This window comes from Vicugna pacos, chromosome 9, assembly GCF_048564905.1.
Source record: "Vicugna pacos chromosome 9, VicPac4, whole genome shotgun sequence".
NCBI classification, from domain to species: domain Eukaryota; kingdom Metazoa; phylum Chordata; class Mammalia; order Artiodactyla; family Camelidae; genus Vicugna; species Vicugna pacos.
The window spans coordinates 32,980,421-32,992,467 of NC_132995.1; the positions used below are offsets into that span (position 1 = coordinate 32,980,421).

The following is a 12,047-nucleotide window of genomic DNA, read 5'->3' on the forward strand; positions in this document are numbered from 1 at the left end:
GCCTCCTAGCTCCACACCCTGCGCAGCTTGACTGTGCCTGGGTGAGAGGGAGATGCCCTGGCCTTGGGAGGTGTGACCCCTCTGCCCAGCCCCACCTGGACCAGCTGGCTCCAGCACCTGCCACAGACAGTTTGTCACAGACAAACTGGTTTTGCTCTGGCTGGCAGCCCAGAGATGCCTAAGTGGGAGTGGGTTCACAGTTAATGCCTGGCCCCAGACTGGGCTAGGCTCCTGCGAGTCTCCTCTAGAATCTCAGGGATTATTGCCTCCGCCTGCAGGGAAGGCAGCCACTAAAGCAGCTGTGCTGCATGCATTTATACCAGTAAGTGTTTGTACCAGTTTGGTGAGAGCAGATGGCTGCTTGTGCCTGGTCCTGTTGTCACCGCCTCTAACGGGGAGAGAACCTGTAAGTCAGAGCTGCCAAGCTCTCTCACCAGTGGATTAGCCCAACTCTCTCCTTGTACAGTTGGAGCGCTGAGGCCCCAAGGGGTGCAGGACTTCTCCAAGGACTGCTGCCAAGTTAAGGACCAGCCTAGAGGCCTGAGTTACCCGGGGTGAGGCCGGCAGCTGTGTTGTTCCTGTGGGCTCACGGGGGGCCAGAGCTGGCGATGGGAGTGGGGGTAAATGAGGAAAGGAGAGGTAGAAGGGCTGGAGGCAGTGAGGCTGGGGCTCTTTTCTGTGTCCTTAACTGCCCACGCCCTGCTTATGCCTCCTCTTCTCTGTGGCAGCGGGAGGTGGGTTCTCTGCTCTGATGCCCTCTGTGACTTGGCATGATTCTGTCTGCTGTCTGGGCTTCAGTTCCCCATCAGTCCCTATGAAATTGGGAAGGATCATTCTTTCAGCAGGCATTTGCTGTATTAATAAGCCCCTACTTTTTGTCAGGCTCCATGCAGAGCATGGGGAATATGCTAAAGAAAAAAGTCCCCCGGGAGCTGGGGCTTCAAGAGACAAATGTTGGGGGTCCTTCCTGGTGTGGGAGAGCAAAGACCAGACCAAGGGACAGTTTGTCAGACCAGACCGGGGTCGGGGGAGGGCCCTGAGTCCTCCTGGCTTGCCTGCAGCCAGCACTCTCTAGTCCTCTGTCCTTTCGTTTATTGCCCACTTAGGATCTAGGGCCCCAGGCCAGACTCTAGGGCATGTGTCCACTCCCAGTAGGAAAGTGGCTCGGCAGATGGGAGGAGGGGAGGCCCTTTGAACCCTAGCAGGCTGGTCCAGTTTCCTGAGCAGGTTTCTGTATGAGAAGCCAGTCCAGTACCCCTGCACGAACCCTCACCCAGAGCCAGGGAGCTGGCTCCGTTCCTTGGCAACATCTTGAGGAATCCAGTCGCTGCACACAGGCTCCCTTCCTCTCCCCTCCCACCGCCTTCCTGCCTGCTGCCTGCGGGGGCCGGGGGGCCGGGAGGCGGAGGCGGAGGCAGAGAGAGTCAGAGGCAGCGGAGCCCCATTATAAATCCCAGCAGAGCTCAGGCAGCGAGCAGACAGCTCTGAGCTTCAACGAGGGCCCCTGCCGCCTTCTCTGCCACCCTCGAACCCCGGACTCCCGTCTGCCCTCGGCCATGGCTCTTCCACATCTCTCGTGGTTGCTCCGCTTGGCTGCCTTCTGCCATCTGACCATGCTGCTGGCCGGTGAGTGGGGTGGACTCAAGCATCAGCAGGGTGGGGGGCCCCCAGCCCCACTTATATCCCTTATGTCTGACATCAGGGCCCCCAGATTCTGCCCCGGTAAGGCTGAGGTCCATGGCTGTCCCCTCCTGGCGAGTGTGCCAGAGTGGGCTGGGTCGAAGTCCTGGACACAGGGCTGTTCTTCCTGCTGGAAGGATTTCCAGTCTCCAGAGACTGTCCCTACCTGGCCCAGTGAGCAAGGTGGGGACCACATGGCAACGCAGAAGTGGTGTGGGCAGCACAAGGTGCCAGGTATGCGGGTGCTAGGAGGGTGGGGGTTGTGGGAGGCCTGAGGAGGCTCTTAGTGGGCACTTGGGTAGGAGCCCTGGTAGCCAGGGCTGGATTTCCCTGCCTGGAGTTAATATATAACCCTCAGCCTCAGCTCCTGAGTCTTAGCTTGGCCCTGGGCCAGGCCACTGTTGGGACTTTCTCCTGCCCTAATTTCAAGTCCTCTGCAGGAGTAGGGGACCCAGGACCTGTGGAGGTCAAGGTCACTGCAGATCATGAACTGTGCTCGTCACTGTTGCTCTGGTCTGTAGCCCCGATCCCTCTGCCTTTGTCTCCCCTATGATAGTGTCTTTCTCCTCCAAGCATAGCTTAGAAAATGTTTGCACCTCCAGTCACTTGCTTTCTGGAGCCTGAGACCTGGTAGGGCATGATGTACCCATCCCACCTGACATGAGAAAGATGGAGGCCCAAAAAGGTTTAGAAACGGGCTTGAGGATGCACAGTTAGCAAGTAGGGCAGGAGAGGATAAGACTGGATGGAGGCAGGAGAGGGTGTGGATGCGTGCTCGCCACTTCTGTGGGTCACACTGCCTCCAAGAACCTTTTGAGTCAGCCCCATCTGCAGGGGGTACCCAGGCCATCTGGCAGGTTGAGGCTCAGAGAGGCTGGGAACCTAGCTTAGGGCACACAGCCAGTCTGAGGAAATGAGAGCCAGTCTCCAGCTTCCAGGACATGTCCATGGAGCAAACTGTCCCCTCACTCCCTCTTTGTGGTGAAAATCCACCAGTGGGAAAGAGAGCAGGTGGTTGGGTATGGTGGGGGCCAAGTGCCACTGGCCTTCCTCCTTCCTGAGCTTGAACCCTGAGCCCTAAGTATTTAGGGATAGTGAGTACTGGAAAACAAGGAGTCAGATGGAGGTTGCTTTGCCATAGCCGTAACCCAGTGGGGTTTTGCCTTCTTTGGTCCCAGCTACTGCACCTTTAAATATAGCTCTTGCCTCCTGTGTGGTGAGGCTCCTATGCCTAGAGGGCGTTTTGGAAGTGGGAGGAGGATTACTTAGACTAAACTGGCAGGGTAGGGGGGCTTCCATTCTGAGATGGAGAGGGGATCCTGGGGGAACTCTGGATGCTCTAACCAGCACCCTGAGGCTTCAAAATCATCAGGTTCCTGTCCTAACCTTGGTCACTGGTTTTGCTGGGAGATACTCAGATTATTTCAACCCTTCTGAGCCTCAGTTTCTGCTCCCACAAGACTGGGCATTTGGCCAGGCTCATTTTGGAGGTCCTCATGCACATGGACATTTGTGGCTCTGAGAGCCCCCCTGGGAGCCCCTGTAGGACTAGGGAGTGGTCCACAATCCAGAGAGGCCTGGAGCGGGGCTGGGGGCTTTGTGGCTACCACCCTGGCTGGTGCAGGGTGGCTGCGTCGGTTCCCAAATGTGGGTTTGCAGGGCTGTGTCAGGCGGGAGGCTCCTCTGCTTTATATAACAAACCTGCAGATACAAGTCAGAGCAGAGAATTTTTCTCCCCAAGCACTGACGCATTCACTCCCACTCAAGCCCCAGCAAGAGAGAGAGAAAAAAAAATCTGACTTAAACTGATGTCGTCTGCCCCTCTGATTAGCGGTGGGGGTGGTTGGGGGAGGCAGGGGAGGATAAATCCAGAGTGTCAGATCCAGGCCCCTGTCATATTTAAATAAAAATTCCTTTATTTCTCTTTTGGCTAAAATTTTATATGTCACAAGGCGCTTGCTTGTGCGTTTTGTTGATTCATTCAATAGGTGAGCACCTACTCTGTGCCAGGCACTGACCTAGGTGCTGGGGCCACATCAGTGAATAAAACTGCCAGAGATTCCAGCCCTCAGGGTGCTGAACATCAACTGGAGAAGACAGACAACATTCAAAACAAATCAGTAAATGATTTGGTCTGTACTGCGATTTTAAAAAAGATGGGGGTGTTGACATTTTAAGTAAGGGGTCAGGGAAGAAGGAGGCATTGAGGTAGGCAGGGGAGGGAGTCGTGTGGGTGTCTCTAGGGCAGTGTCCTCAGTTGTGGGATTTAGCCCCCAGGGGACATTTGGCAGTTTCTGGAGACATTTGTTGTTGTTCCAAATGTGCCAGCGTTTTTGGTTGGGGTGCCTAGGCATCTAGTGCTTGGAGGCCAGGGATGGACGATGCCAAACACCCTGCAGTACACAGGACAGCCCCCACAACAAAGAAGTATGTGCGCTAAATGTCAGTGGTGTTTGCTGTTGAGGAAACCCTGCTTTAACGGTCCAGTTATTTTAAAAACTTTATTTTCATAATCACCCTGTGAAGCCAGTATTATGTCCATTTTACAGGTGAGGGAACAGGGAGGCTCAGAAAGCCTAAGTGACTTGTCCAGGACACACAGATTAGCAATGGCTCTAGCCCTCTCTCTGTCATCCAAAGACCCAGAGACCCAGAACATTCCTGTCTTTTCCTGCCTGTAATCCTCCAAATAGTCCTTGAGTACCAGCTTAATGGACACGTCCTCCAAGAAGCCTCCCCTGATCACTTGCAGTTGGAAGGGTCTTTTCCGTCATGTAAACCCCAGCACATTTGGGGTCTGTTCTGAAACATGGTGTTCCTACCTGGCATTTAAGGCAGCCTAGAACAGTGGGAGGAAAACCTTTAGGAGCTGGGAGGAAAACCAGATCTGTCACTAAGCAGCTATGTGACCTTGGGCAAGTCATTTAACCTCTCTGATCCTCAGCTTCTGCATATTTAAAATTGGGATAAAATATTGTCTTTGCAGGGATGTTGGAAATTAATGAGAGCAGATATGTGTGTGTGCTGAGCATAGGGTCCAATACACAGTAGGTGCTCCACTAAGAAAAGCTCTGGTACTTTGTGGTTGTGTTTTAGCTGGCCATCAGGTTGGGAGACTTCTGAGGGCAGAGATGGGCCTTGGTCATCCCTCTACACCTCACAGGAACTGGCATGAGGAAGGTCAACATTTGTTGGTTGACTGAGTAAACGCGGTGATCTGATTGCATTTACTGGAATTGAAGTGCTCTCTCTAAGCTCAGCACCAGCACCTTCTTGAGAAAGAGCTCAGGGTTAAGGATGAGAGGGCCTGGGTCTTTGTATATACTCAAAAGTAATTCAAACAAGTGTTGGCTGAGTCAGGAAATGGATGGGTGAATGGATGGATGGGTGAAGGTTGTATGAGTGGGCTGGTGAGAGATGGATGGGTGGGTAGATGAAGGGGGTGGAGGATGGGTAACGGATGGACAGGTGGTGGCTGGGTGAGTTAGGCACAGGTAGGTGGATGGATGGCATGAGTAGGGATGGGTGCAAGGGAGATAAGTGGGTGGTAGGGAATGGGTAGGGGATTGACAAGCAGGGGCAGATACATGGGTGAATGGATAGATGAATGGGGAGGTGGGTGGAGGGATAAATAGATTGATACATTATTTCATTCAGTGAATATTTTTACCCACCTTGTGCTTGATGCTGGGGAAACACTGTGACACCAAGACAGATGAGGTCCCTGTCCTGACCCTCACATGACACATAATAGATGACTGGCTGGTGGAGGCATTATCTCCAGTTATAGGAAAGAAAACCTCAGTTCTAAGAAGAAAAGTCCCTAGGTTAGTTAGACAACCTTCCCAGGCAGAACCAAGAACAGAGCCTGGCCAGGCCATTCAGGCACCATGGCAGAGGATGAGGACTTCGGGGACAGGTTGCCTTTGTGGCTCTTTAAAGCCCTGGAGGTGGGCAGTGGCCTTCTCCACCCTGGGAAGGAGAGTCAGACCTGACCTTACTTACTTATCCCTCCTGCCCACTGGGCAGCCTCCTGGGCTCCAAGTCAGCCAGGGGCACTGGGGATTCCCCCGGAAGACACCTGCCTGACCCGGCCAGGGGGCTGGCTCCTGGCTCTCCTCAGCAAGGGCCTGGGGAGGCTGCAGCTGAATCATTTCGAGGTCCCTCTGGGGGAGAAGGAGGGCGATAAGGCTGCAAGGTGTCTTTCACATCCTGTTCCTCAGAGAGAAAGGGCAGCTGGTGACTCAGGGACCAGCTACGGGGAACCCCCTTGCTCATCTCGGGAGCTTCTAGTGCTGCCTCCTGATGGCCCAGCACAGCCCTGCAAGCCCTGAACCCCCTTCCCACAAGGCAGGGTGGGCCAAGGAGAAAGGCGGGTGATGGGAGGAAGGGTGGCAGATTCTAGGTGTGTGCGCCCGCCTCTGTTTGGGAAGGCAGAGCCCATTTGGTCTATGTGTCCATATACACTAAGTATTTGTGCATAAGCAGTGTGTATTTTGGTTGAACCTGGGGTCACCTGGGGCCTCTTCAGCTCTTCAGAGCTAAATAAGTTTGCTCTCTTGATTCCACTGCTGTGGAAGTCCTAGCATCTAGATTTTTGCAAAACCCGCCAGGGTCTTGCTTCTTCTGCCAGTGACCTTGACCCAGATCTGAAACTCAGGCTCTTCCTCGTTTTCTGCACGCCCTTCTTGAGCTTTCACCAAGCCAATTTTGGTGGAGGTTCTAGGGGGTGAGGCGGAGGTGGAAATGCAGTGCAAACCATTTTGAATGTTTGTATGAAATATTTGGTTTCTCAGCCATCTGTTGAGTCACCCTCATCCTGTCCTGCAGTTTCTCTCTGGCTCCATGTGGGACCCAGCCATCTGCAGGGTCCCACTCTAACCCCCACCCCATGCACAAGCCCACCTTTATTCCTCCTCCTTACTCCTGCTCCCCCAGCTTGCCCTGGGAATCCAAAAGGCCATTCAGTTCCTCTTGGCAACTGCTTCCAAACTCATCCTGGCTCACGATGGCAGCACAAAGGATCACCTACTCAGCACACCCTCTCCCCTCCCACCTTCCCTAAATATGTCCTTACATATTTAAAAACTTTGATCATCTACTACATGTGTCTGATTACATGTATGCCTTCATGTGTTTTTGTTGGGGGGCAGCGTATATGTGCCACTGTGTTTGTTGCTGTGAGTGTACATGTGTGTATGTGTCATAGGGTCTACATGTGGGATGTAGATGGACAGAGGTCTGGGTGTGTCTCAGAGGTCGAGATCCACGAATTTGGATCAGGCTGAGAGGAAGAAATGGGATGTGCATGGGAGGGGGTGATAGTGAACCGGTGACTGACTCTGGCAAAGGCAGGGCTGGGGGAAGGGCAGTGCCATGGGCCCAGAAGGGAGGGGAGCCAGGCCTGGCAGTAGAGCCAGTTCCATCACTTGCTGCCTGGGTAACCTCCCCTGGTGTACAACAGACCAACTACATCAATTTAATTTTTAAAATTAAACACTTATGACGTACAGGGCATTAGAGCTTTATAAGTAGGAATTCATTTTTATTCATCCTTATTACAACCTACAGGGTAGATACTGTTGTTGTCCCTATTTTATAGGTGGGGAAACTGAGGCCTGGAGAGGTTTGGCCGAGGATGGGGGGCTGAGGTCAAGGATTTGCAGGGCATCCATCCTGGCTTGGGTGGTATGGCTGGGACAAGCTGGCATGGGGCTGGAAAGCCAGATGCCCTTGGACAGTCCTGCTGACTGGGGGCCTCTGTGGGCTCAGGACAACAGCGTGGTGTGAATAAATGCAGCATCCAGTGCAACAAGATGACCACCTCGAAGATCCCCGTGAATCGTCTAGTCCAGTACCAACGAAATCAAGAATCATGCAACAGACGTGCCATCATGTAGGTACTGCCTTCCTGGCCTCTGCATTCCTTTCAGGTCCCAGGCCTCTGCTAGTCCATCTCCACATCCTCTTACCCCAACCTGGGCTTCTGGCCAAGGGCCTCTGCAAATGCTCCTTCTGCCCCTGACCTGCCAGCCCCCTTGCCGACACTAGTATCTGTGCCACAAGGCCAGGGTGAGATGTGACTTCCTGAATGGCCATGGCCTGCAGGGTGGTAATTCCTCCTGGGCCAAAGGGTGTTTTCTGTAGCACTGGAACCTGTTAGGTTTCCTGGGGAGGTAAAGCAGGGTGATCTGAAAGTATAGGCTCCAGACACCAACAGATCTGGTATAAATCCTGGCTTCACCACTGCCAGACTGGGTGGCCCTGGTCACGTCGCCTACCCTCTGCACTTTAGTTTCCTTATTTGTAAAGTGGGTAGTTGGGAGGATGAAAGGACATAATGAGACTTAAGTTCTTGTCAGGTTGCCCTTCCTGGAAGAAGCTGACAATAGGAGAGGCCAAGATTATTATCTCCATTGGACAGAGGCAGAAATAGAAAACACTCTGAGACCTTGGGGAGGGGTCAAGCCGAACCAGCTTTCCCTCTGGCTGTTGGGACCCCTGGCCATGTTGGCTGCTTGCTCCTTTAGGGTCCCTCTTGGGTATTACCCAATCGCACAGCCCTGAGGACGTTCCCCAAGACTTATTTCTGGGTCCTGAAGCAGCCTCTTGGCCAAGACCCAGCCAGACCCGGAGGCCTGGCAACAGGAAATGGCCAGTGGGCCTTCGAAGTAGAGGCTCCGCTAAAGGAAGCTGTTCTTCCTCCCATTGATTGTTACGAAGTAGGGCAAGTGTGCCAGTGCCCAACTTGCTCTGGGACCTGTCAAGATTCACTTCCCCCAGATCCCCCCATATATTTGCTTCTGTTTTCTAGGCAAAGGGGAAGTAGGACGCTCCACAGAGGGGATGACAGCACCAGGGTGGCACTGCGCCTGAGGGGCCTGCAGGGTCACACTTGCTTTCTGCACCTCTCGGGCTTCCCAGCATACTGGAGCCAGGCACATTTACATGACTTCTCTGAGCCTCAGTTTTCTCATCTGTAAAATGGGTGTGTGTGTGACATCTTGCAGGATGGGTGTGAATTTTAAACAGGCAAAATGCCTAGCACAGGCCGTGGCCAGCTCTGAGCTGTGATCTCAGCAGTGAACCAACCACACTCAGCTTCAGGAAGTTCAACATTTGCGTGGCACTCGGGGCCACCATATATAGGGCTGTAGGTCCCTAGGTGCACTTTCAGCCTGAGGACACACACTAGGAGCAGAGCGTGGCAGTCCAGAGGGTAGCGTGTAGCTGAGGGAGAGGAGGAAGAGGATGCTGTGACATTGAGTCCTTTCCACAGTGAGGAGGACCCAACACCAAGCATGTCAGTCACACAGCTGGTAGCAGAGAACAGCTGTGACAACTCCTCCCAGTCAGAAAACTCACTGTCCAAAGCTCCCTCCTTTCATGTTAACGACTTTATTATGAACGTTTTTATTGCTAACATTGATCTACTCCGAGCCAGGTGCTTTACATCATTTTCACTGTACTCAATAACACAGAAGTAGGGTGACCAACTTGTCCCAATTTGCCAGAGTTTTCACAAAAAAGTCCTGCATCTTGAGATCCTCCTCAGTCTCAGTTTTTTGGGGGTTGATTGGTCACCCTGTGAAAGGCAGGTCTCTCTCTCCAGTTCTCAGGTGAGAACACAGAAGTTCAGAAGCTGAGCTGCTCCAGCGAAGAAGCTCACAGCTCACAGCTAATAAGTGGTGGGGGGAGGATTTCCAGCCAGCTCTGCGGAGCATTTGCATGGTGCCCCTACTCTGTATGGCATCTGAGCATCACTGGGTCCCTATCTTCCTTCCTTGCAGCTTGACAACTGTGAAGGGACTATTAATCTGTGCTGACCCAAAGGAGGAATGGGTCCAGAAAGCCATGGAGTATCTAGACCGCCAGAGTGCTTCTCTGGCTCAAAATGGCGGCACGTTTGAGAGGCAAATCGGTACGAGTGAGCCCGCGACCACCCCAGCCACCAGAGGAATGGACAGGTCTGCCGTCTCCCAGACCAAAGTCACAGGTGAAAGCAGGAGCCAGGAGGCACAGAGGGCCTTCGAGACTTCCCCAGAGCTGCCAACAGGAGTGGCTGATTCCAGGGGAACCAGATCCCCCTCCACATCAGAGGCTCTGGATGGAAGGCCCGAGAGAACTGAACTTTTCAATGAGGCTGCCATCACCACCACCACGTCTTGGCAGAGTTCTACTGCCTACCAACCTGGGTCAGGCCTCTGGGCTAAGGAGAAAGCCTCTGAGGCCCCCTCCACCCAGGCCCCCCCCACCCAGGCCCCCTCCACCCAGGCCCCCCCCACCCAGGCCCCCTCCACCCAGACCCCCGCCACCCAGACCCTCCCCACCCAGGCCCCCTCCACCCAGGCCTCCTCCACCCAGGCCCCTACTATTTCACATGCAGCCCTGGAGAACAACACTGGGTCTGAAGGCCAACCTGTGTGGATCAAGACACAGTACCCCACGCCAGAGAACTCTCTAGGGCCCAACGAGATGGGTCCCATTTCAACTCCCATGGATGCTTTCGTGGGGACTGGCAGCACGCCGGACATCTTCGTGGTCCCTGTCTCCTCCGAAGGGGCCCCCAGCATGGATCCCCTGCTGTTGGGCAGCATGGCCCCCAGAGCCGAGGAGCCCATTCACGCCACAGTGGACCCCCAGAGGCTGGGCATTCCCGACTCCCAGGCAGCCACCCGGAGGCAGGCGGTGGGGCTGTTGGCCTTCCTTGGTCTCCTGTTCTGCCTGGGGTTGGCCATGTTTGCCTACCAGAGACTGCAGGGCTGCCCCCGCAAGATGGCAGGGGACACGATCAATGGGCTTCACTACGTCTCCCGGAGCTGTGGCAGTAACACATATGTCCTGGTGCCAGTGTGAGCTGCCCACCTGCCTGCGTCCAATTGTTAGATTCAGCTACCTGGGGTCGTCCATTTTCACACCCACCCTCACCCAAGGGCCTGACCTGAGCTGGGATGATTGAAACAGGGAGGCGGGATCCTCCAGGTTGACTGTTCTCAGCTACTGGAGGCCACTCTTGGCCGTTCCTGACCTGCTGGGACAAAGAGGGTGGCCTCCACAACTCACTCCAACGTCCCGAGTCAGAAAACTCCCCTCTGCTGTTGGCTGTTTAGAGGGTCCCTTAGACACCATGCCAGCCCCAGTGAACAATTATTTCATTGACCACCCAGCTCCTCTGATCACTGTCCCCCTGTGGGTACCATGGTCATCCCATCTCATAAACAAGCCTCAGGCCAGGCCCCTTCTGCCCCCTCCCTCAGACTTGATCATGTCTTTTGGCTCCGGCTGCGGTTGCCAGTCACCCCAGCTACCTGCGGTGCTAGCTCCCTGACCCCTTGTACAGACCCCTTCTCCCCAGCCGGGGGCCTATCTTTTCTTGCATGAGGCTAGTGTGGTGTGTTTCCTGGGACTGCTCCCAGCAGAGGATCTGCTCTCAGTTAGACATCATGAGAATGGAAGATGAAGTTATCTGGTGGCTCTGATTTTTTTCCCTCCTCAATCTGTGCCATGTGGTAGAGGAACATTGACTATGAGCGTGAAGGCTGGGGGTCTAGTCCCAGGCCCACCAAGGCATTCGTACCTCTTGTTTCCCATCTGTAAAAGTGAAGAGGGATGGCAAATATGTGGCAATAACCCGTACTTCTGGTAGGCATCACTCATTGATCCAGAGACCCCTTTCCCCAGACCCTGGGCGCAGTCGTATAACCTTCATCAGCAGAGCACCTTAGCCAGTCTCTACCAATTGATGAGACTGGCAAGTTGGTGAACGCTGTGACCTGGTGGGCCTGCAAAGGAGAGCTTTGGTAGCGCAGGGCCTGCCCTACTGGGGGAGTCAGCACTGAGGGCCCCCTGGGAGGGGACTGGGCTGGGGCACTTGAGGGGCAGAGACCAACTCTGTAGGCACCTCCCTGGCTTTGAGAACAGCCCCTCCCTGTGTCTGCCTGGCTCATAGGGACACTGAGACAGCCCAGCAAGCAACAAGTGACAGGTTGAAGGAGGAGGGGAGGCCTGCAAGCTCCGGGAAAGGAGCCAGGGAGCAGCTGCAGGGACCAGCCACCCTCCTTCTTTAGGGACCCCAGTCCAGCATTTGCTCTTTCTTTCATGTAGCCTGGGTCCCCTTCCACCTTTCCTGCTTCCCAAATACACTGTTCTCTGCACTCCGAGACCTCCTGCCCTCCCCTTCACCCCTACCACAGGCAGGGCCAGGAATTTCCGTGATGTTTTCTATGAGATCAGAATCCACCGTGGAAACCAGAGGTTCCTGTGCAGAGGGACCGGCTGGGGAGGGGAAGTTGTAGACATAAAGTCTGGGGTTCCCTTTTTGGCTGCCAATGACAAGGGCAGGCCTGGATGAGGCTGGAGTCTCACTG

The 12,047-nt window shown here is 54.4% G+C and overlaps 1 protein-coding gene across 1 annotated transcript; it reads left to right on the forward strand.

The window, feature by feature from the left end:
- The first annotated feature begins 1,361 nt into the window (after positions 1-1,361).
- CX3CL1 (C-X3-C motif chemokine ligand 1) lies at positions 1,362-11,145 on the forward strand. The gene is made up of 3 exons (XM_072967425.1): positions 1,362-1,626; positions 7,453-7,576; positions 9,471-11,145. The coding sequence occupies exons 1-3, from the start codon at positions 1,557-1,559 to the stop codon at positions 10,534-10,536; spliced, it is 1,260 nt and encodes a 419-aa protein (XP_072823526.1). The 5' UTR covers positions 1,362-1,556; the 3' UTR covers positions 10,537-11,145.
- Positions 11,146-12,047: the final 902 nt, after the last annotated feature.